Source organism: Heteronotia binoei, chromosome 7 (genome assembly GCF_032191835.1).
Source record: "Heteronotia binoei isolate CCM8104 ecotype False Entrance Well chromosome 7, APGP_CSIRO_Hbin_v1, whole genome shotgun sequence".
NCBI lineage: Eukaryota > Metazoa > Chordata > Lepidosauria > Squamata > Gekkonidae > Heteronotia > Heteronotia binoei.
This window is the reverse complement of record NC_083229.1, coordinates 45,600,140-45,626,271: the sequence shown is the minus strand read 5'-3', so window position 1 is coordinate 45,626,271 and position 26,132 is coordinate 45,600,140. Positions and strand designations below refer to the sequence as shown.

The 26,132-nt window shown below is 43.9% G+C and overlaps 1 protein-coding gene across 1 annotated transcript in view; it reads left to right on the top strand.

Annotated features, from left to right (window-relative positions):
* The window catches only part of LOC132575515 (cyclic nucleotide-binding domain-containing protein 1-like), a 180,775-nt gene that overhangs the window by 128,095 nt on the left and 26,548 nt on the right, over positions 1–26,132 (top strand). The window contains exons 4-5 of the mRNA XM_060244330.1: positions 1,542–1,687; positions 5,685–5,842. Coding sequence (XP_060100313.1) covers positions 1,542–1,687; positions 5,685–5,842 — 304 coding nt within the window. The remainder of the gene's footprint in view (positions 1–1,541; positions 1,688–5,684; positions 5,843–26,132) is intronic.

Genomic DNA, 26,132 nt, shown 5'->3' with positions numbered 1-26,132 from the left:
AACAAAAAATGAACAGTGAAATGGTTTTTGTATTGTAATAATGTAGCCAGTATGGACTGCCCATCTCTGGCCATGCTCTCACCTATGTCTGAATGTGTGTATCTTGATCACCTAGGCTACAATAAGTTGCTTACCATAAAGGCACATGAATTGATTCAGTTTATAGCATGTCACTTGCATATGTTCCTTATGTGTTTTAGAAATTGAGATGAGTTCTTGTATTCTTGCATCATAACTAGTAATGTTTATTGATAAAGAATTGTCAAATACCAAGACACATAGCTTTCCCTCATGCATTAAGAGCTTACTTTTTGGTGGTTGACATTCCTAAGTCCTTTCCCTTTATCCCAAGTGTGTCTAAACCCTGGTTGTATGAAGTCTGGATGGCAGCACATCATAAAATATGGCACACATCTTCCAAGGATTAGGCAACAAAAATGGGGGGAATTGATACCAGAGCGCTGTCAAATAAAGAGGGTCGCCCTGAAAGACATGGTGGGCCCTCTCAAACTAGTCTATGCACCCAGAAAGGCCCTATGATGGAGACCAGAAAAAACTCCATGCTGGAAGGCTGGGATGCAAAGCCAAGGCATGTCTCTGAGTGACTTTCCCCCTCCACACATCCACATATCTTTTCTAGATGGAACACACACATCTTCTTTACATGAAACGATCCTGAACTGTGCCAGTGTAAGTGAATAATCCTATCACTGTCTTTCCTCCTGTGGTTCATCTTTACCTCTGTCCACTCCTTACCCTATTGTAGTGTCATTTCACCCCCTTTTTCTGGGAATGTCAAAACCAAATTGTCATTTTACTGCTTTTGCAAACAATCATTTAAAATCACATTACACATTAAGCTTTCAAAAAGAAAAAAAAAGAGTGAGAACCATTGCTAACTAAAGAACTAAAAAAAAGCTGTCAAAGCATTTCTATGTAATAGACTTCCAGTAACCATCACAACCTTACTCCAACTGAAAATAGTTATTAATAGATACATCTGTGCTTAATGAGAATATTATTATTGCAGTAATTGCAGTAAATAATGTCATTAACAGTGTGCAAAAGCCACTATTATAGCTTGACTATGAGCAATGTTCATGAGGGAGGGAGAGGAAAACAGGCAATGTGTGGCCTTTGAGAAGTATCTTTTTTGACCTTTACTGGTGATGCCAACTGAGCCTATCAGAAGACAGAGCTGCAGTCACCAAAAAAGGAAGTGGCATGGGCAAAGGAAACCTCAGTCCCACTGCCATTGTTCATCTTGTGCCCAGAATGTCTTCTCCTAGATCTTGTCTCAACTCAGTTCATGGCATATTTGGCAGATTCATTCAAACCAATGTGTGGAACACCCCCCCCCCAAAAAAAAACAAACAAACAAACAAACAAACAAACAAAACAAAACCAGAATGTTTCTTTGTTCTCTTGAAATGTCCAGATCTAGATGTTTGTACCTGTTGTTGTTCTTTCTTCTACACTTGGTAAGGCAGTGAAAAGAAACAACTGGTGATGTTCTTCCTTCCATGCACCTCTTTTTACAGCCCTGTTCTAAGGTCTCCTGAGGAACATGAGACTGTCTATAAAACTTTGAAACTCATTCCTGACATTAATGAACAACTTTCAGATGAAGAGATGAGAGAACTCATGGCATGTATTGTAAGGGAATACTGGGTGAAAGGAAGTACAGGTAAGAAGAGCGCTTTAGAATAGTAGAAAAATCTTGGTCCTCTAAATATTGAACCCGATGTATTCTATATTTTACATGTATTTGTTATTACCAGGTCCCTTCTAGAAACCAGCAGGGATTGGCGGGGGACTTACCAGGAGCAGGACAGAGGCCCAGACTACATTGCCAGCAATGTGGGGATGTCACTTCATCACATTATGATGCAGCAGTGACACTCTGGTATTTGAGCAAAAACCCTATAGTAAAAATGACTTCTACCATAGAGTTTTTGCCCAGATACCAGAGCATCACTGTGACATCATCACGTACCAGAAGTGATGTCACCTTATTGCCAGCAATATAATCTGGGCCTGTCTCCTACTCCTGGTAAGTCTCCCCACTGACCAGCTAATCTGCAGTGGGGGCAGGGTCTAGGGGCAGGGGCTCCCCCACGTCCAGAAGGTCTCTGGCAACCCTAGTATTTGTGTGTTCAGCATATACAAGTTGTCACAGACCTGTCTTTTGCTGTGTTTCAGAAATGCAGGGAACCAAGTGCTTATAAAGTATTCCAGTTTAGGAACAATTGTTTTCACAAGAATACATTGCTAAGAATTTGTTGTCAGAAGAGCAATGGTGCTCAGACTCTGTAACTAAAGGGAGATAAGTAGGGATTGGGAAAGTGGTACTTGGTGTAGGCGAGAAAGCAACACAAAGCACAGAGAAGCTGTCATGATCTGTGCAGGACTGGGAGACAAGGCTTAGGGGGGCTTGGGCCTAGAGATAGGCTTCCCAATTCTCAGGTCCCAGTGGGGGATCCCCCGGTTTTACAGGCTTCCCCCGTCCCCCAGCCAGCTGGCTGGCAGGGGTAGGGTTGCCAAACCCCTGGTGGGGGCAGGGGATCCCCCAGTTTGGAGACCCTCCCCCCCACTTCAGGGTCGTCAGAAAGCAGGGGGAGGGGAGGGAAATGTCTGCTGGGAACTCTATTATTCCCTATGGAGATTTATTCCCATAGAAAATAATGGAGAATTGATCTGTGGGTATCTGGGGCTCGGGGGGGGCTGTTTTTGGGGGTAGAGGCACCAAATTTTCAGTATAGCATCTAGTTCCTCTCCCCAAAATATTCCCCAAGTTTCAAAAAGATTGGACCAGGGGGTCCAATTCTATGAGCCCCAAAAGAAGGTGCCCCTATCCTTCATTGTTTCCTATGGAAGGAAGGAATTGAAAAGGTGGGCCATTCCTTTAAATGTGATGGCCAGAACTCCCTTTGGAGTTCAATTATGCTTGTCACAGTCTTGATCTTGGCTCCACCCCTAATGTCTCCTGTCTCCACCCCCAAAGTCCCCAGATATTTCTTGAATTGGACTTGGCAACCCTCGGCGGGGGAAGCCCTGCCCCCACAGCCATTATGCACCTCCATGAACGATTCCCATAGGGAATGATGGGGAATTGATCCACAGGTATCAGAGGCTCTGGGGGGGGGCTATTTTTTGAGGTAGAGGTGCCAAATTTTCAGTATAGCATCTAGTGCCTCTCCCCAAAATACCTCCCAAGTTTCAAAACGATTGGACCAGGGGGTCCAATTCTATGCACCCCAAAAGAAGGTGCCCCTATCCTTTATTTGCTATGGAAGGAAGGCATTTTAAAAGGTGTGCTGTCCCTTTAAATGTGATGGGCAGAACTCCCTTGGAGTTCAATTATGCTTATCACACCCTTGCTGCTGGCTCCATCCCTAATGTCTCCTGGCTCCACCCCAAAGTCTCCTGGCTCCACCTCCAAAGTCCCCAGATATTTCTTGAATTGGACTTGGCAACCCTACCTAGTGTGGGAGCAGAAAGTAGACACAGCCTACAATCCCCACAATGCTTGGCACCCACTGTAACCAATCAGTGTCCAGGGATTGTGTGAGGGAATTGCTACATAAACTTTGTGGGCTGTGGAACTGTGTTCTTTTCCCTCACAGAGTCAGGCTGGGAGGACAGTCTGTGGCTGAGAGAAGGATCCCTCACTCAGAAGGTCGAGTGAGTCACAGGCAGTCGGCCTGGGAAAAAGGGCTGTGGGCCCTGAAGACTAACAGGCTAGGGGAAGTACAGATAGCTGCGTTAGGGTTTGTTTTCTTTTTGCTTTATACACTGTTATATCTATTAAGCACTTTGCCTTGTTTAAATACCCAGCCCTGTATTTGTAAACCTTTATCTTTTTAATGTTTTCTGCCTGGTCATTACGCCTGTGTTTCTTGGCTAAAAGGGGCATTTTGGGTTGGGCTTGGGAGGTACTCTGGGCCTTCCCAAGGGACCATAAATCCAGAGTGGTGGCAGCATCAGGTGGCACCCCCATCTAGGTCATGACAGAAGCACTCACAGTAACCTGTTATATACTGTTCATATTTACAAATTCTACTGTATGAACCTCCACTTTATTAAAATTTCATTTCATTTCTCACAGGCTGTTCCCTTGGTTTATCAAGATCATTCAGAATTCTTAGCCTGTATCATCATCCTTCTTGTTAAATCCAGGCTTCCATAGGCTAGCACAGATTAAGTAGCAGCCTCTCCACCAGAAATTTGATAGTGTAAATTGCTTCATTCTGAGAATTACATCAGACCCCTAAGAAAACTTTTTCTGGGAGTAAACGCCACTACATTGTCCTTAGGAGAATCCTGAATAGAAGACCTGCTTAGGATTGCTTTCTTAGTTTTGTGCTGATGGTGTACATTGCAGAAACAATTCAACCAAAATAAATATAGGAAGTGAAGGACATGTTATTAATAGGCAGACCAAGTTCTGATTTCAGCAAGCAGGAAACATATTTGCATAAATTATGTTGTGATAATAAGGACCATTTATAAGTCAAAGCTTGTGCTAAAATGTTTGTGATGAAAACTAGAGTCTAATTTGCTAAGCTATGAATTTGGGAATCCAAAACAACTTTATCTGGCTGTTTTTTGGAATCTCGGCCTCTGGGGCAGCCATGTCCTGTTGGATTAAGTGCCCTGTTGCATTAGTATACGTTCAGTTAAAGACTACTGTCTGGTACTCCAGCAAGCAGTCTAAAATTGCTGAGCACAAAAAAATGTGTGTGAGAGATAAAAGCTAATCTTAATGACTCAGACTGTCACATCACGACTTTCAAGAAAAAGCTGCTTTGCATCAGTGTGCAGTCTTTTCCAGCTCTTTGAACCTGGTTAAATAATATTTTCAATCTCATCTGATTTGGTAAGCTAAAAATAAACACAAAATTGATTTTTGGCTAAGCAAAACTGACTTGATAAAAATAATACATGCCAGATGAGGCTTCAGTCTCAGAAGATTATTTTACAGAGTTTCAGGACCCCCCCCCCCCCAAAAAAAACCCCAGCAACAACAACTCTGGAGTAAGTTGTTGTGTATTTATTTAATGTTTATTTAAGGGTTTACATCCTGAATTCTGAAATATCCTTTTAAAAATGCTGGTGGCATTTTTTAAATTTCTCCTACTAAGAGTTGGATCAAGACTAAACATTCCTTCAGTGGAGAGGAACTTCCTTGACCCCCACCCAAGCCTATTGATCACTATGAAATATTGCCCCAAAAGATAGGGGACCCCCAAGGAAAGTATAAGTGAAGGTAATGAGAAGGAGGAGTCAGTAAATTGCTAATTTATTCTGGATCCAACCTAGAGAACAGCTGTTACATACTTTGAATCAAAGATGCCTAATTGTCACTTATGGAGTGTATGATGGTGCCTATTTAAAAAGTCCTATATGAAAGTATTGAGAGAAATTCTGAAGACACTTTCCTGGGATTGTCTCATTAACTAATATGGATTTACTTGTGAGCAGTCCTGATTAGGATTCCTCTGATAGACAGTAAAGCCCTTTAAAATATAAATAATGTATTTGTGTTTTAAAATGCAGTGCAAGTTAATACTGTTAATATAAGTCAAGACAGTGGGGTTCCCCCCTCCCCCTTTTGATAAACTGATAAACTGGAGTCTGTTTGTTTGGTTTTTAAAATTTATTTAATGTTTATTTAATTCTAGTGGATGGAAGCCAGGGATTCTATGCAATCCTCAGAGGTTCTGCTAAACCACAGACAAAATTTTACAAAAAACTTCTTGGAGGAAATTTTATTTCATCTAGTGTGCTGCTTTGTCCCCAGAGTTCTTCTAGACTGTCCTTATCACCATCCCAAACATTGGTAAGTTATTACAGAGCAATAAGTATTAAGTAGCTATTATAGAAGATCAGAGACAAGTTAAATAATGCTGCTTCTTTTTGTCATATGGAATTATACAAAAATGGTGGACAGAGAAAAAAAACCCCAGGAAATCTCAGGGCATTTTTTGAGCAGGAACGCAGTTGGTGTCAGGGGTTGTGGCCTGATATGTAAATGAATTCCTGCTGGGCTTTTTCTACAAAAAAGCGCTATGTGAAACAATGGTAGCATCAGGGGGTGTGGCCTAATATGCAAATGAGTTCCTGCTGGGCTTTTTCTACCAAAAAAGCCCTGGGAAATCTAGACTATTTTTGCTTTCTTGAGTTAGCTCATCTGGCTGTCTATTACTGTCCTATTACTCTTATAAAATATTAGAGCTGCAATCCTGAACTTACTTTGCTCTATTTACTCCAAAGAGAAATATAAAATCTGACAGAACAAACAAGTACAACTAATAAGAATAATGCTTATGATAATCAGTTACGAAGTCCTAACTTTTCACATATGCATCAAACTGAAAAACAAACCAGACCTGAACCAGAATTCAGTTCAGATGAAGTATTTTCAGTGGGCTAGAATTATGGAGCTAGTAATTTAATTAGGGAAGTTGCACTGGAAAGGTGTTTTTAACCCTTTCTTCTGTTTAACTGATCCAAATCCTGCCTCCCCCCAGGTTGCGTCTCCACCTGTTTTCATGCTGCTGCCTGGAGAAGAGTTGTGCAGTTTAGACTGAGGAAAACAGCACTGGTTGAGCAGTGTCAATGCACCTTTTCAAGCTCCGTCTCCCATATATAAGCAGCCCCACACAGCTGCTTAAAAAATAGAAGAACCTAGATGAGATCTCCCATCCCACATCTATTTTGACCTTCAGTCGTCTCAATCCCAAACTGAAACAGAAGTCTATGAATATGAAGCTGCCTTGTACTGAGTCAAGTCCTTGGTCTATCACACTTCTTATTTTTAAAAAAATTAAAACTACAGATAAAAAGAATTCAAAATGGCACTTGTGTGGCAATGAAGGAGGGGGATAATGGAGGGTGGTGATTCTTTTCCACTTTTCATAGTGGCCAATAACACATCAAGGACTTTTAAATGAAAAAAACTCAGACTTTCCCTTTCTTCAGTGGAAGACACTCCAATCCTTTGAAAAATGTGTTCCTTCCACGGGAGCTGGAACTCTCAAGAGGGAAATGAAGGGGAAACACACAGGTGCCCCTCTTGAACTTTTAAACATTTTTTTTGAGAATTTTGTTTCCACAAAGAGGTTCTGGAACTCTGTTCCACCACATTCCCCCAGGAAAAAAGCCCTGCCTAGCACAAAGCTTGGTTCATGTGGGTAGCCATTTTGGCCTGAAGCAGCAGAACAAAGTTTGAGTCGATTGGCATCTTCAAGACCAACCAAGTTTTATTCTGAGTATAAACTTCTGTGTGCATGCACACTTCAGATATGTTGAAACAGAAGTCACCAACAATTACATATAACTTGAGGGTGGGGAGTGTGGTGCCAGGAAGGGCTAATTAGAGTCAAGATGCATAAGTAACTGAGCAATAAATATAGCTAAGACTGGATGAAGATAATTGGCAAGACCTGTGAACAGCAGCAAATTAGCATACAGCATAATAATAGAGTTTACAAACAGATGAAGTACTGAATGACATTAGCATATATAACGATAGTAAGCAGGGCTTTTTTGATAGAAAATCCCAGCAGGAACTCATCTGCATAACAGGCCACACCCCTGACATCACCATTGTTTTGCATAGGAGTTTTTTGCTAGAAAAAGCCCAGCAGTTACTCATTTGCATATTAGGTCACATCCCCTGATGCCAAGCCAGCCGGAACTATTCCTGTGTGTTCCTGATCAAAAAAAGCCCTGATAGATTAGAAAGCAATATCTATGTTAAGCCCTAAATTCCATAGGCTTAAGTGTTGTAATAACTTGTAACTCAGCAATTTCCCACTCTAGTCTGTTTTTTAAATTCCTTTACTATAAAACAGCTACTTTAAGGCCCCTCATTGAATGTCCTGGAAGGCTGAAGTATTCTTCTACAGGTTTCTCAGTTTTGTGATTCTTGATGTCATATTTGTGTCCATTTAGTCTTTGGCATAGGGTTTGACCTGTTTGCCATATGTAGAGAACTGAAGGGCATTGTTGGCTTTTAATGGCATATACAATATATTTTAGAAGATGAATCTGAGATGGTGCAGTTGATGTTAGGTCCAGTGAACATGTTGTCTGGGTGTATGTGGCAGCAAAGTTGGCATCTGAGTTTATTGCAAACTGTGATACCAGTGTCCATGTTCAATTTAGATGTTGCATTATTGTGTGAGAAGAGTTGTTTAAAAAGATTGATGGTTATTCGTGGACAAGGAAATGTTTGCCCTTCAGCACTTGCAAAACGGGACTGTCATTATCCAGTAGAGGTTATAATTCACTAAAAATGTGTTGAACTGTTTTGAATTGAGAGCTGTATTTGACCACTAGTGGTGTTCTGCTATTGTCTCTTAAGCTGAACAGGCTAATTGATCAGTAGTTAGAAGGATTATATTTGTCACATTGCTTGTATATTGCAATAATGATGGCCAGACCCCAGTCACCAGGGGTATCTGCTGTCTGATCAATTAATGTCTGATTAATCAGGCAACCTAAAGGCTTCTGTCTGCAACCCACTGTGATGGTAATAAACAGGTTAACAAGAAAACTAAGGACGCATAGAGCCTGCATCAGTTGACCTGAACGTGGGGGCCAGAGTGCTCAGAACTCTCAGAGGTGATTGACAGCTAACGGCTGAGGGCAGTTAGTATCAGAAAGAGTCTGAGGGAGACTGCTGAAGAGAGCAGTTGGTCTGAGAAGGAGCTGAGACAGGAGCTGAGGAGAGTCTTCGAGAGAAGCAAAGCTCACTGTTCACTCTATAAAGGGGTTGTGTGTGACTAAAGGAGAGTCACAGTAAAAGACCTGAAAGCTCACAGACACAGAGACACTTCTCTTAAGAGCTAAAGAGGTGGTTGAGGGAAAAATGTGGGTCTAGAAGTCTGAAGGGCTGGGAGAAGAGACACCAGTCGACTTAAGGAACTTGGCACATTACACCCAAGAGGCCAACCTAGAATAGTGTTGGAGAGTGAAATCTATATGATCTGTGAAACCTGAGAGACCTAAGCGAAATTGATATTATAAAGCCTGAACTATGAAGAAACTGTTAACTGCTTGAGATACAGTACAGCCCATGTATATATTTCCCATTCCCCAATTGAAGACGGTGTGTGTACGTTAATACATTTCTGTGGTTTACTTTAAAGTTCTCTGGTGCCAGCATTTTGGGAAAACTATCAAAGTTGCTGTGGTCCCCTACCTACAAACTGAGTTTATGTCCATCTGAAAGCAAAACAAAACCCCCGAAGAGACTACTATTGAGAAATCCATATTACACCCACCTCTTGAGTTTCATAATTGTGAGGTAGAATTCAAAAGGAAGAACTGAGGCGGAAGAGGGGCTGGGGTAGCCATAAGCCGCATATAGAAGCAATCCAGTGAGACCGCTAGGAGCGCTGTTATATCCACCCCAAGTGATGTGCCTCCCCCCAAAAAGTAGAATCATTGAATATAGTAGCCTTAATAAACTGAGACCAACTGACTTTACTGCTTCTCTCTTTTTTAAAATCAATCTATCTATCTATCTATCTATCTATCTATCTATCTATCTATCTATCTATCTATCTATCTATCTATCTATCTATCATCTATCTATCTTCATCATCATCCCTTCCCTCCCTCCCTCCCTTCCTTCCATCCTAGCAACCATCAGGAGTTGTTTTCTTCTGCTTACCTGATGTCAATTTAAAAAATTTACTTAAAGAGTAGATTGCTTTTTTATTTTAAGAGTGGGTTGCTGACAGGATATGTCCCATTGTAGTGGGCGACCTGACTACACTGGGTTCAGAGACTGTGCTTTACTTTCACTTTTAATATAATGAAGCCCTTCTTGAACTTTCAGGATAGGAAATACTAGTACAAATATGGTTAAATGAAAAATATTTAAATTGTTAATTTATGAACAGAGTTTTGGTGCCATGACCAAGAAGGTTGCCTCTTAGGTTGCTACCTGTGGGAAACTTGAAACAGGTTCTCTGAAGATCTGTGTTTGGGTGGACTGATAAGGATTCTTCAGGTATGTTAGTCCCAAACTTTTAAAAATCAACATCCGGATTAGACTATTGCAATGCTCTCTGTTCCAGGATGCCTGTAAAGACAATTTAGAAGCTTCAACTAGTATTGAATGTAACAGACAGAGTCCTTACTGGAACTCACTATAACGAAATTTAACACCAATTGTGTTACAATTACATTGTCTTCCTATTTGCATCCTAGATGCTGGCTATGACCTGCTGGCTAAATGGCTTGAGATCTAAAATAACTGGACTTTTCTTATAGGAACCTAATTTGTATGAAGTTCGATTGGTAGAGTCTTTTCAGCTGCCATTCTCAGGTTGTGGAAGTCTTTCTCTTAGGTGGGCTAACACTCTCCCCACCACCACCCTTTCATAAAAATTGAAAACTTTCTTGTTCCAGAAGGCCCTTGGACTAATGCAGGTGACACACTTCCTCTTTTATTCTTTTTCTACTGTGTTCTCTTCTGTATTTGAAACTGCAGTGAGCCATGGGGGGAGGGGCTTCCTGTACCAAAAGGTGGTGTATAAAATAGTTCACTAAATAAATCATTCTTCTGGTACCATGTAAAACCTGAAATCACTTCCTTCCACAAAGATTGTGCTGAGTTGTACTGATTGGCATGGAAAGGTTGGAAAAAGTTGTTTGAGTTTTATGCTGCTGCTACTGTCACTTACAATCACTTACAATAAGCTTACATCAACCAGCTGGAATTGATGCCACTGGGCTTACCTTTCAAGCATTTTAAACTATTGTGTCTCTCACAGGGTCTCATCCAAACAAACAATGAATGAATTCCAAATGCCTCTAGGAGGATGCAGAAGCAAATGGCTCACAAAAAAGAGAGGGTCTTTGAGAATTCTTCACACTGGCTCACCAAAATAAATAGCTGACCTTGGGCAAGAATGACAGGAAGAAAAGATTAATTCTGTTCTTTCTGTCTAAATTGGATCTTTCTTACAGATTGCCAGAGGTGCACCAGAGCTGTTTTCTAAGAACAGAAAGAAAAGACCCATTTTTAATGTGTTTCTCAGTGACAGTTTTGGCTGAAGTTTTTGTCACTGTAGGGAAAGTATCATGCTAGTTATCCAATCCAGCCTAAGTATTCTGTATTGTCTAAATGACAATGAATGTTGTTCTGGGGAACCATTTATACAACTATTCTCAGGACTGGCAAAGCTAGGCTTGAGAGGAAATTAACTTTGATTACTGTCAAGCAGAGGGAACAATCCAGGAGTTGGAGAAGGTTTCCTGGCACTTGATTTGGATGTGCTGGTTGAGCCATTTCACCCCATAAGATGAACCTGGCAAGGCAACAAAGAAAAATTCTGATGTTCTGAGTTACAAACTTGTTCTGTCCTCTTCAAATAAAATGACCATCCCTTATTTATTTGTTAAAAATATCTATCCTGCATTTATGTATCCCCTCGTGGGTTCCTAAGATAACTCACAATAATAAAACATATAAATACACTATAAAAAGATTATCCATCCATATTACTAAACAGGACCTGATGGGAAGTTCTGAACTGCCAAGCAGAAATGTCTTTTAAGTAGAGCTTCCTAGAGGATGTGAAGTATGCCTCATGAATGAGAGCGTGAGGCCCTTCCTCAGACAGCTGTCATTGAAATAAACAGAAGGGTTGGTCATTGTCTTGGAAGAATAGCAAAACAGTGGACACTAGAGTTGTGCATTACAAAATTACAATATACCAAGCCGACAATATCCTGTTTTTACTGTGATTTTTTTGGAGCAGTATCACAAATCCAGTATGCTTGGGAATTTAAAAAAAAACCCTGCCACTAAAAAATCTATTTTCTCCCCCCCAAGTCTGTGCACTTATCAGCAGTGTAGCATATCCCAATCTTCCTCTCAAAAAAGTTTCCCACAGTGGATAATGGAAGAGCTGCCATTCTTCTTCCTCACATTGTGAAACAAACACCAGACTATAACAATTAGCATGACAAACACACAATTTTCAGCAGAAAGGAGAAAAAATGTATTGTTAGTCACTATAACAGTAGAAAAATGAAATAAATGCAGACAGGATCTTTTAAAAATGCTGGTGACTGGTACCATTTTTTCTCCCTGATAGGAATCAATGGACAGAACTGTGCCTGTGTTGCAAGACAACTAATTTGGGGGAGGGGGGTCTATAGGGTGGCCATAATATCTGCAGGCCAGCCAGGGACACCTTGAGGGGGGAGTGAATGTGTGTGCGCGCGCGCAAAGCGCGCGCTCGCCGGAAACAGGAAGTGATGTCACTTCCGGTGACGTCACTTCCGGTGACGGCATGCCACCGCCTTAAACAGGAAGTGACATCACTTCCTGTGACATCGTTTTCCCGTGCCACCTGCCAGAAGCAGGAAGTGACATCACTTCCTGTGACATCATTTCCCCCAAATGCCAGTTGTTTTATTGGCTTGGAGTGACTTGAAACCAACTCCAATTCAATCTGTTCTGCATCCCACAAACAATGCAAGCTTTAACAGGGCTGAATACTATGTCCCTTTCCCAAATTCTTTTTAATTAATGTTACTGCTTGACTATGAGTTTTGGTGAACTTGAAAGCTTGCACTGTTATGGGTCATTTGGTTGGTCCTAATTAAAAATATTATGTGGGTTGTGTTCCTGCTAAATGAGACTGAATGCCCATCCAGTCCAGTAGTCCAGTCTCAAACCGGAACAGATCAGTGTCCAGTTCACTCTCCATTCCAGTGGTGGATGGAGTAAATTCCAGAAGTACCACTCAGGTCAGTGATGCTTAATGCTGCCCAAAGGCCAAGTGGTGCCTCTCTTTATGCTCATCTAAATATTCAAATCAGATGGAAGGACATTTCCCCCACTTCCCAACAGACCTCGACTTTCCTGTCCGATCTCATACAATGCTAACCACTACCACTCCAATCTCATCTTTGGACAAGTGTTTTAATAATGTCATTCATTACGATTTTGCTCTGGCACACCCTACTAAAACCAGCACACTCCACTAAAACCCCACTTCTTCCTTTGACATCACTTTCTGGGCACTCTCCCAAACCTGCCTTTTCCTCTGAAGAAACTTCTTCACACCCCCAAACTTCAAACATACTGTCGTATATAACTTCGCACGACCACCTTTTCCCCATTTTACATTACCTCTAGGCCAGGGGTGGTCAAAATTGCTTAATGCTAAGAATCACATAGAATAAACATCAGATGTTTGAGAGCCACAACACATGAACATCAGCTGTTTGAAATAGGCAAATAGATGGGGGCAGGGCTTGAATTTGGTAGGAGCTCACAGGAGCACAGCACCTGAACCTCCAGCCAGGGTCTGTATGCAGTGGGCAGTTCTCTCCCCACTGCACACAGATTCCAGGGCGCACACAAATGAGATATGCTACTGAACTCCCACACCTTTTTTTCTACAAAATAACCCCTGGATGGGGGAGGAGGGAGGGAGAGGTGGAAAGAAAGCAACTTTAACTTTAAATGCATTCTCCAAGCTGCCAGCTGGCTTGGAAAAATGATTTAGAGAGAGAAATGCCGTCTCCAAGCTGGCCAATGGGGCAGCAGTGGGGGCTTCGGGAGCCACACAGTATGTGTGAAAGAGCTACATGTGGCTCCTGAGCCTCAGTTTGGCCACCCTTGCTCTAGACTTTTAGGCCTCCTGCCTGTGCAAAAATAACAAAAATTTTGCATAAAGCATCAAGGATGTTGTAGAACCTTACCGATGGGGAGAGTTATAGACGAAATAGCAAAACATATATTTCCTTGTACCAAAATAAATAACCTAACCAAAGCACTCTGGATTGTTTTGTTTTTAAAGAAGGTCAAATTTCAGCAGAAAACAAAGCAGGCCAAAAGAAGAGAGTTTGACTTAAGCAGCAATAGGGAACTCCAGCAGATACATTTCACTCAGCACACATACCAAGCATAATTCATAGCTTCAAAACAGACCAAAATAAACCTCACCACCACAAAAATGCAGTGTTAATTTGAAAATTATACTGCCATCAGATTGTGCTTTAACAATAAGAAATAATACCAACAGAATACTTTCTGCATATACTCCACAACTAATTTAAGAAGATATATACAACACACAGGTAGAGGCTATCCAACATATAACATTAGTATTGTTATCAGCTTCATTTAGCCCACCTTCCTCACTGAGACTCAGGACAGAATACAAAAAATGAAAAGCAATTCAATCAGACAGCTAGAGCCTTTAATAAACAATGTATTAGGACTACAATTACTGAAGTGGAGAACAATGCAAATGAATTACTTGGTAAAATATTCAAAAACAGTATAGTGCAGGGGTGGCTAAACTGTGGCTCAGGAGCAACATGTAGCTCTTTCACACATATTGTGTGGCTGTCAAAGCCCACACCACCCTGTCAGCTGACTTGGAGAAGGCATTTCTCTCTTTAAATCAAGCCTAGTCAACCAGTGGCTTGAGGAATGCATTTAAAGTTGCTTTCTTTCCACCTCTCCCTCCCCACAGCTATTTGCCTGCCTGCCTTCTTGCTCTCAAACATCTGACATCTATTCTATGTGGCTCTTACATTACGCAAGTTTGGCCATGGCATGGCATAAAAGTTCTGCCAAAAATGAAGCCCTTTACACTGACTTTAGTAGGAAAGAGACGCATGCAATGTTGATTCTGTTAACTTCTTTGTGAATTTCCTGCATTGTGCAGGGGGTTGGACTAGGTGACCCTGGAGGCCCTTCCAGCTCTAAGGTTCAATGATTCTATGCACTGAACTGCACACTTCACACTATGCAAAATGCACAACAGAAAGCTGTATGAACCTAGGGATGCCAGCCTCCAGGTGGGACCTGGGGAATCCCCTGGAATTACAGCTCATTTTTAGACTACACACTGGAGAAAACTGCTGCTTCAGAGGGAGAACCATATGACATTATACCCTCTCCAGGTTATGTCCCCAAATCTCCACAAGTTTCTCATCTGGATATGGCAACCCAACTCCCCCATTCCCTGGCAGTGGCCAGTAGTTCCTATATTTCTCTTCTGTGGAAGGTAGCCTTTTGATACTTTTATTCTCCTAGCAGAAACTGCCTGCATCTTAACTATGATATATAACTAAAAGTACTACTGAATTTGTTTACTTTGCAAATTAAGTCTGTCAACTTAAAACTTGAGGGTATGTGTTTCACACATCTCCTTCCCTGAGTCATAGGCAGGAGTGGCCAACAGTAGCTCTTGGTTTTATAGCTCCTTGATTTTCTGCTTCTATCTATTCTCCACCCCTCCACTGTCCCCCTGGAAAATCCTCTTCTGTGCCCTTTATTTTATTTTATTTTTAAATTCAAAACTGGCCCTGAAATCCTGTTGCTGGAGCCCTGTTTTGTCCAGGTCTAAACAAACCTCTCCCCCATGCCCACCTTTAGACTCAGAAAAAAAAATTACAACTTACAGTGCAGTTGGAAAGTTTGTTGGGAGACCATGTGGAAGAAAGCCGAGGAAGGAGGAGGAAACGCTGAGTCTGAGACCAGCAAGTGCCGAAGTGAAACTGAGTTAGGAAGGGAGGAGCCGAGGTGGTGGAGGGGGGGGGGGAAGAAGCTGGGGAACCTGTTTAAAGGAGCAGGGGAAATTTATTGCTCCAAATGCCGCCCGATTGTATTTAGCCACGCACGAGTGAGCACATAGCTCAAAATAAAAGCTCCCAAGCCTCCCAGCCTCAGTGAAGCAACTGAGTCTGATATCCTCCACCTCCAAGCTCCTGCAGCAAAGTGAAGCCTGCCTGGAGAGCCTGCATTCTCCCCCCTCCCCCCTTCCGCTTCCAGATGAGACTGCTAATCAGGGGGAAAGACAGGAAAAACCCCTTTTCAGAAACGGGATTTTGCACTGGGAAACTTTGAGTTTAGCAGCCGACCTCGAGAGGCACCACATTTTACCTCCCACGAAATGCAGCCTCAGAGCATCAGCCTCACCAACCAAGGCGGCTGCAGCCCGCTCTCTTAAACAGCCAGGCCGGCTTCACCTGCACCCGATTTCCTCTCCCTCGTTGCCTCCTTACCCGCGCAGCCTAAGCCAACTTCAGGCGCTCTTCTGATTTGCACTCACTTGCTCAGGAGTAAACCTTTTATGAGATCAGCCACGTAGAGGATTCTAGGCATTTCCCTCCCCCCCTGCCCCCGAGAAACAGTGCAATTCAAAAGAGAAGAGCTCACATAAGAGAAAGAAAACGGGTGTTCGTTGTCTTCTTTTTTTAAAAGAAAAAAAACAACCCAAACCACAGCATAGACAAGAGACGGGCTGTACTCACTGTGACTGGGATAGGATGAAAGCATTAAGCTGGCAACCGGGAGGCTCCCAGCCGCTCCAGCCTCGAAGTTTTAATTAGTTCTGCATCCCTCCCGCCCGCTTTGGTTACAAAACTCAACAAAGCAAAAAGGGCCGCCGATGGGCTCTGAAGCGATCTGCCCCCAAAGTTCTTTCTTGCTCCTTTGGAACCACATGGCTGAAGAAGCCAGCGGCTCCACGTCAGGCAGCTAGTCTTGCTGCTGGCTTGCGGCGGCAGCCTGGAAAAGTCAATCAGGGGGTTTGCCGGCCACGCTATGCAGTCCCCTCACGACGTCCCGCTCGCCTCCAGGCTCCAGCCCAACTCCCTGGAATTGCACCGGGAAGGGAGCGACGACCTTCGCCCGCCGGCAGCCCGCTTAGCTCCCACTGACCCGGGCGGGGCCTCTCGCCACGCCGCTGCCTCCTGCCGCTGCAGGCGCCGGCGGCCCGCCTCCCGCTCCGGCCGCCGCCGCCATTGTTCTGCTGCCTCCCCCCGCGGGCCTCCCGCGCCGGCCTCTCTGCCGCCTCCCCCTCCCCGCCCGCGCGCACGGCCCGCTGGCTAAACCGGGACTTCTAATGGTCCCGGTATAGCCAGCACGGGAGACGGGAATTGGGCACCAAAAGCGGGACTTTCCCGGGTGACCGGGACGGTCTGGCCACCCTAGGGGTCTATAAAATCAAACTCCACTCAAATTTGCTTGGAAATTGGGGGGGGGGGGGTCTATGAATTAGAGGGAGGAATGTGTTCTGTGCAAATTTCATTTCATTACCTTTATAAAAAGCTGCCCCAGGCTCGCCTAAAAAATCCCTGTTGGAAGTAATACTCATGAAGCTCTGGACCCCCCCTTAAAAAGCCATATAGGTTTGAATCCTGAAATGGCAATGTCCCTAGAATATAAGAAGTTATGACCCCCTAAAAAAAACCCCTCCAGATACAAAAGTATTATAATTTTTTTTATTGAAGTACACCCCTAATGGACACAGACACTTCTGTTCTTAGTTACAAAATATCAATTAAAGAAGAAATTATTTATAAGATACAGGCAAAAACCTTAGAATGTATAAAGCAAAACTCTCCTAGCTCTTGACTGCTCTGTGAAGGCTACCTCGATAGCCTTTTAAAAGTTGCTGTGTGGCTTGACCTAAATGAGAGCCCCAGAAGTGGTCCTCTCACCAGTTGAGTTGCTGCCTGACCATTCCTAATGCAATAACTTCTCAGGACAGGAAAAAATGTGCACAGTGTTTTGCTCTCTTTAGAAGGAGGCAGACGCAGATAATATGCAATGATATATTTCCATTCATGAACGCTTTCTGTTCAAATGAGAAGATCTTTCGCTCCTCTTCATGACTTACTGAGCAGTCCAGACTCGTGCACATAGAAATGGTTCTCCCATAAATATAAGTTTTAGCAAAATTAATGGAGCTTCCATATGAGCAAATGGATTTAGAAAGGACTTGGGTTTCTGACTCAATGCATTTCTGAAGGCATGCTTAAGACGCATTTCTATTTGTGGCATTTTTGATCTATGATGTACATTAATTAACTAATGGGAACGACACAGTAGCTACATGATGCCTCAGTGTGCATTCTGTGAGATAATAAAGCCAAATTAGGAGGAAAGGAAAATAAAATAGTTTTTGCCAAACACTGTAAATCAGTTACGCACAAAAAAGTACAACAATAAAACCTTACAATAAATCCATTAACTTGAAAGGAGCCTATCTGAAAACGTTACAGATGTAAAATCCAGGGGGGGGGGGGGAGGTAATACCATTTATTAAGACAAACTCAAAATGACACAAAAGATTGTGCAATCTTTTGAGTCTTTGAAACTCTTTGTCAGGTTGGATATTAAACAATAAAAATAAAGGGGAGTGGGGTATGAAAGAGAATATTTCAGGTCATAAACTTTGAGACCTTTTTTTAACTTTTGCTTGGAGGGTCTTAGGTAAAATTGGATTGTTGTGATACAGAATTGGTATCAGGCACACATGGTCTCCTGAGAAGGTGAAAACAATGATAGCCAGGGCTGTCCTCAAGTTTTTTGGGCCCCTTCCCTCCTCTGACAATCACCAGGGTCATTTCATGCCTCTTTTGCCCACTTACTTGCTTCCATGTCTCCCACTTGTTTGCAAGCCCTTCTACTGTCCATGCTTGCACCTGTGTGCTCTTTCTCCTTCTCCACTAGCACCATAGCTTGTGCCAAAAGCACTGTGCCTAAAGCACCGGAGAGCCAGTTTGGTGTAGTGGTTAAGTGCATGAAATTTTATCTGGGAGCACCAGGTTTGATTCCCTACGTCTCCACTTGCACCTGCTTATGTGACTTTGAGTCAGTCACAAGTTCTCACAGAGCTCTTCCTCTCAAGAGCAGTTATGGGAGAGCTCTCCCAGCTTCACCTACCTCACAGGGTGTCTGTTGATGATGATGATGATGATGATGATGATATTGGATTTATATCCCACCCTATACTCTGAATCTCAGAGTCTCAGAGCGGTCACAATCTCCTTTACCTCCCCCCCCCCACAACAGACACCCTATGAGGTAGGTGGGGCTGAGAGAGCTCTTACAGCAGCTGCCCTTTCAAGGACAACTCCTATGAGAGCTATGCCTGACCAAGGCCATTCCAGCAGCTGCAAATGGAGGAGTGGGGAATCAAACCCAGTTCTCCCAGATAAGAGTATGCGCACTTAACCACTACACTAAACTGGCTCTCGCTGTTATGGGGAGGGAAAGGAAAGGAGATAATAAGCCACTCTGAGACTCCTTTGGGTAGTGAAGGGTGGGGCATACATCCAATCTCCTCCTCCTCCTCCTCTTCTTCTTCTCTCCCCCCCCCAACACTGCTGGGAGAGCCAGTTTGGTGTAGTGGTTAAGTGTGTGGACTCTTATCTGGGAGAACCGGGTTTCATTCCCCACTCCTCCACTTGCACCTGCTGGAATGGCCTTGGGTCCGCCATAGCTCTGGCAGGGGTTGTCCTTGAAAGGGCAGCTGCTGTGAGAGCCCTCTCCAGCCCCACCCACCTCACAGGGTGTCTGTTGTGGGGGAGGAAGGTAAAGGAGATTGTGAGCCGCTCTGAGACTCTTCGGAGTGGAGGGTGGGATATAAATCCAATATCTTCTTCTTCTGCTGGGCAGCATGTGCAATTAGGAGAGTTGATGGCAGAGCACTCCCAAGTGAATGGGCTGGGGAAAGGTAAGTGGTCATGAGGATTGGTGGCAGGGGTTTCCACATGAAGCTCTGAGCCCTGGCTGCTGCCCTGCCTCAGGGAATGCTGGCCCTGGCCCTGATCAAATGTCTCTCTGCCTAAGTAAATAGATATGTAAGTGATTGTGCTTTTGAATGAACTTTTTAAAAAGTGCTTTGTTTTGCATATAGTAAAAGTTTTCATGGGATGATAACAGATGGGCGTTTAAAGCCACCCCGGAGACAGGAGGCAGGCGGACCAAAAAAGCACATCCACATCACACATCTGTCTCCCAACCTCATCCTGCTCCCGGCTTGCCAGGAACTGTCTCAAAAAGGCACCATTTTGAAAGTCGCCTCTGAGGTGCCTCCACAACCGCCTGGAAGGCTGGGAAGCACCCAGAGAGTGCCTGGGGAGCTGTGGATGGAGCACTTGAGCATTCCAGATACTCTCTGGGCACCCACAGCCTGTCCCTCTTCCAAGCACTGTCAGGAAGCTCCCAGGTGCTCTATTTCCAGCTGGCTCTCTTTGTGATGGCTTCATGCTGCCCCCAAAACAGCCATCTGTTGTCAGCCATGGTATACAAAATGACTCTATGGAAAACATTTATAGAAGACAATGCTACATCCTCGAGTGGTAGTGTGGGCTGTGAGAGACTCAGAAGCCAGCTTAGTTTGCTACAGAATCTATTAATCTGCTTTGAAAATCAGTTTTTATAAACTTGGCCAGCATAACTGATGGAGATGCAGTGACAACAGGGGATCAACAGATGGGGGGGCTGAAATATAACTGGACTTAGAATATTTATTGCTGTTTATAATGGGAGTGAAATTGTTGTTTATTGGCCCTCCATAACTAAGATCATAAAGGACATTTGCTGATTAGCATATATTACACCTGTGAACTGGTATGCATTTTTGTTCTTATAATGCAAAAGGATCAGGAAGGAACCATATATTAGATATTTCATCTTTTTCACTCTGCAGTTTTTGGAAAGCATGAGACAAATTTTGTAGGCATTGCTTAGTGTTTGCTTAATTTGTCAAACCTGTTCCTGTGAAATTCTTCAGTGTTTTTCTTGCAATATATAACAAATTAAATTATGTATTTCAATATTATGTGTGAAATATAAGAAGCAGACATTAATATGTATTACTTGGTATTTATTAAAGAAATGCATGGCTGCCAAGTGGTTAGATTTGATTAAATATGCTTGCAACAATACATATGTAGATGCATAGGCTCTGCTTACTAATTCACAGAAAGGATATCAGTACTTTTCTTTCATATTAAACCCCCCCCCCCCCAAACTTCAGTATATACACAATGGAAAACGGTTATTGAAAAGTCTACCAAATGGTTTCTTGTAGGGCAAATAGTTGAAACATATAAAATAGTTGCCATCTAGAGGTAGGCCAAACCACATGAAGGAATATTCCTGGGAATAATTTTTTAAAATATATTTTTAAATCTTACTGTTCTTCCTTTTGGAGACCCAAAACCATGGACATAAGGCCCACAAATGCAGTTGGACAGAAAAACCAAGTGGGCTGTAAGCCATGGGATAGAAACTCTTAGGCGTCTGTCAAAATGCTCATGTCAGGTTTTAATACCTGCAACAAGAAAAACAAAACAAAACAGAAGTTGAGCCTTAATCTTCTACAGTGGGTGTTCATGTGCCCTTTATGCTCTGGAATCAACTGCACATTAACAGATTGGAAATTGCGGTGGAAGCCAGCATTGTAAGTCTGAAAATAGAAGCCACATTTATGGTAAAATGGAAGGGCATCCTTTGTAAACTTGAACAACCATAGGCAGTGGAAGGGAGTCTTTCCAGTGACCGCACCATCGATTTATACAGGGGCATTATGATACTGGCTGATTTGTTTTCAATCCCCTTCCTAATAATTCCCAGCATGGCGTTGGCCTTTTTTTATTGCAGATGCACACTGTCTTGACATTTTCAGTGAGTTATCTACCACGACCCCAAGATCTCTCTCTTGGTCAGTCTCTGCCAGTTCACACCTCATCAACTTGTATTTGTAGCTGGGATTCTTGGCCCCAATGTGCATTACTTTGCACTTGGCCACATTGAACCGCATCTGCCACTATGTATTGGTATAACTAAGGGCCACTTTATTAAGTAAAATAAAAAACGGCAAGGGCAACAAGAAGTGAGGCCTGGTCAGGGCCAGGGTCTCAACAGACCGCTCCCATGGCATTAGCGGGTGAGAGACCTAGCCCCCTAGCCGGAGAGGTGTGGCACAGCTCCCGCTAGGCTGGCCCAGCAAGGAGGCAAGCCCCAGAGGGCCCGACCACCAGACGCACATCTCAATGGAAGGCACCCTCTAGCCGAGCCTCCAGGACAGTCTGCATCCTCCCACCCAAGGGCATCAAACCCAAGGGCTGATTCTGCCAGACCCCTAAATCCCCAAAAGGGGGATGCTTTCTGGTCCTCCCCTAGCCACATAGAACCATAAACCCATTAACAACCTGTCACTACTAAGGCTAAGTCTCTACTTAGGACTTAGCACCCACTGGGAGGCCCAAGGCCATTCGCAGCCCATGCCAGAGATCTCTCAAGAAAAGCATGTTACCTTTTTCAGAGAGATGCACCCCATCCCCTCTGTAGAGGTCAGGAAATTTCGTAGAAATATCCGGGTGGGGCAGATAGTGGCCCAACCCCCCTTCCAATGCCTTCTGAATTTCTTTATTAGCTTTGTAATGGGCCCTCTCTACACCTGCAGGATCCCAAGCACTATGCCAAACAAGGCGGGGAAGCATGGCTGACCAAATTATAGTGGTTCTGGGCCATCTCTCCCTAATGTACCAAAAATCCTCATGGGCCTGCAAGACCAAAGCCTTGCCTTTTACTAGACCAAGATCATTCCCTCCTAGGTGGATGATTAAAACATCAGGAGGAGGGCCGGCATTCCCATGAAATAACAATGGCAGCAGGCCAGGCCACTCAAGACCCCAGCAGCCATGCCATTCGACAGTAACATATTGGCTGAGTCCCAGCTGAAAGCCGTCCAAATTTCTCTGAGCCTGATGTGCGGCCCAAAACATATAGCTGTGTCCACAGACGAGAACTCGGCTCCTCTGGCCAGGAACAACAACATCTAAAAAGAAAAAACAGTCAAACTAGAAACAAGAACCATAACATCTCAATTACAAATAAATGAAGCTAAGAACTGAGCAGAGGGCGACCATAAGATTTATAGGCTGATGAGCACCAACGGCCCAGGCGCTGAATAGAGGAAGAAGGATATCCCAGGGCAGCAGCCGTAGAGGCTACCCTGATTCTAAAGGAGTGGGTACCAAACCGCACCCCGGACAACCCCAGCTTAGCTAAAGCCCGGGAAGTCACGGCCCAAAACTGATGCTTTGTCAGTGGACAAAAACCCATCATTGGTCCCTTGAACTGCCAAATAAGCTGCCAAAGCAGAAACTGGGCACAACTCAAGCTCAGAGCATGTGCCTAGCTCCAACACGGTCCCGTTGCAATGCTGGTCAGTCTTAGAGCATTGAACGGTAATGACCACCTTACCCTCAACTAACCTCAGGTCCCATAGCAACAAAGTATTACCAGAAACATCGTTTCTGCCACTAACTCACTAACTCTAAGGGTTCCAAAAAAGCAGCATGGAACAGTGCAGCCTCAAGGAAGGCGCACTCACTGTGCCCCAAACCCCCTTCAAACCCTTAAGAATCAGAGGAGAAATAGGCTTCCTAGTATCGAGATTAGTCCCAGCCTCTCTGACCCATTCTCCAGCATCTTTCGAAGCCAAAAATCTGCTGTTTACTCCTTGTATCCCAATGCCTTGCTAGCAAAAGCCAGAGCAGACAGGTGTCCCCTAATGGATCACACGGCCAATCCTTTAGCTTTTAGAGAAACACAGTAGTGGAGCAACTGCTCCATCGGGAGGGGCCAAACAATGCAATACCCTACCTCAGCCCTAAAGTTCTCAAACTGCCGCACAGCATGTTCATAAGACTTCCTCGTGCTAAGTGCAATGGCAAGGCCTATTGCTCTGCAGGCCTTGGCTCTCCAATCAGTCATAGCTCCTGGGGCATTTGCGCCGGCTCTCGATCAGCATCTGGGGCCAGCTGATGAAACCTCTCCATCTGTTTACGAGAGAGAGCGTCAGCTACCCTGTTATCTACCCCCAGAACATGCTTGGCTAAAAACAGTATTTTAAGCCACAGACAGCGCAGAGGGAAGGCCCTCACCAATTTCATAACCCTTTGAGATTTGGATGAAAGGGAATTAATGACACGGACCACTGCCATGTTATTGCCCCAGAAATGAATTGTGGGATTGACCATATAATTTCCCCACAGCCAAACTGCAACAAGAATGGGAAAAAACTCAAGAAACGTTAGATTTCAGTTCAAACCTGTCTGAGCCCATGACTCTGGCCATGCGTCCACGCAGCAATGTCTGTGGAAATAAACCCCAAAACCTAAAGACCCAGCAGCATCAGACATGACCTGAAGCTCCGCCTCAAGCCTCATGTCGTCTCTCCAAAAAGAAATCCCATTAAAGGACTCCACAAATTCTTGCCATACCTTTAAATCCTCTCTCATGCTGGTAACCCATGTTCTATGTTGGGTCAGGCGGAGGCCTACCATAGCATCATATAGTCTACGAAGAAAAGCTCATCCAGGAGCAACCACTTTGCAAGCAAAGTTAACATCCCCAACCAGCTGCTGGAGCTCAAGCAATGTGACCTTTTTCTTAAGAAGGAAGGAATTAATCCTACTCCTCAAATCTTCCACTTTTTAAATAGGAATTCTGGACAATTGTGCCAGGGTATCCAGCTCAATCCCCCAAAAGATAAGTTTTTGGGCCGGACCTTCCGTCTTTTCCTGAGCCAACGGAACCCCCAGTTCTGCAACCAGCTCGATGAAGCCAGACAATAACTGTGTGCAACGCCCAGTCCCCAAAGGACCCACAAAGAGATAGTCATCCAAATAATGAACAACATCCTGCAGACCAACTTTTTCGAACAGCCTATTCCAAGAATGTGCTGAAACACTCAAAAGCCACACATGAGACAGAACAGCCCATTGGCAAAGCTCTGTCCATGTAAAATTGCCCCTCAAAGTAAAATCCTAAAAGCTCAAACTCAGCCGGATGAACAGATAGAAGGTGAAAAGCAGAGTTAATATCACATTTAGCCATCTCTGCCCCCTTTCCACAGCGTTGTACAATGCCCACGGCCTGATCAAAGCTAGTATACCTAACTGAATATAAATGCTCAGGAATCCCATCATTAACTGACAGACCCTTGGGGTAGGAAAGGTGGTGAATCAAACAAAATTCACCAGGCGCCTTCTTTGGCATCACTCCCAAGGGGGAAACCCTAAGGTTAGGCACTGGATGATTAGGAAATGGGCCCAAAATCCTGCCCTCTGCTAACTCCTTGGCAATCTTATCCTCAGCTACATGCTCTAAACCTTTAACAGAACTAAGGTTCCCAGACCGAAATGCAACCCAGGGACCCTGAAAAGAAATTCTAAAACCGAATGTGAAACCATTTAACAAGTAAACCCTATCAGCTCTTCTCAGGTACCTATACAGCCACTGCTCAAGAGGGCCCACCTTTATCGGACTGGGCCCCTTTTCCAGCTTGGTAAATACTCCCCCCCCACCTTGTCTCTTTTGGCCCTTACGTGACCGGGCTCTGGGACAGTTACTAAAGGGGTGCGGGCCACCAGACATGGGGCATTCATGCTTGAACTGACAAGCTGCACACTCCTTGGGAGCCAAACTCCCAGCAAAGCAAGCGGGGTTGAACCGCCTGCCCCGCAGAACTGCGGGAAGAGAATGATGAAGCAGAAGAAGTAGCCGATGTCCTAGCGACCAAATGACCACTGTCAGAGCGGTCATCCAAATTTGGTCGCACCGGGGACATGATCAGAAGCCACAACTGCTGTTGGATGCAATCCCACTGAAGGGAAGGGTACAAAGCGGCCCATATCCTGAATACTTCATCATATTGAATCCAGGTGTGCCCACTAAACATTGTGTACCCCTTATAAATGATATCCATATACTGGATAAGTGCAGCCGCCTGCCAAGGCTGTGCATGTGCAACCACACCAGCATATATAAAAAAAACCCAGGCAGCCAATTGGGCTGGAGATTGCTTGTCCTGCAATTCCAAACCAAATCACATTCTCACATGCTTGATATTTTAGGGGGGAAAATACAGTATTTGAGTCTCCTATATGAGGGGATATTCCAAAAAAGGGGAATGTTGTGGCAAGTACGCTTTGATTGAGCCAAAGGTATCTAGAACAGTGGTTCAAATGTTTACTGTGTTTGAGTAGATCTGTATTTCTCTGAGGTTTATTGTGTGTGAGGTTCCCTCCCTCCTGGGTTTGCCATTGTACCAATAAAACCATCAAGCTGGCTGTGTCTTCTATCCATCTTCTGTCATCTCATATACTATAATTCCTGGAACAGCTTTTTATGAGCCCTTTGTGACTGACAGATATAATCGGATCATGGAGCCAAAATGCAGGCTAGGTGGAAACAGTGGCAAGCAAATGGTGTATATGTCTGGTCTTTATGTATAAAATTGGGCTGCCAGGTTGCCATATTGGAATCCCCC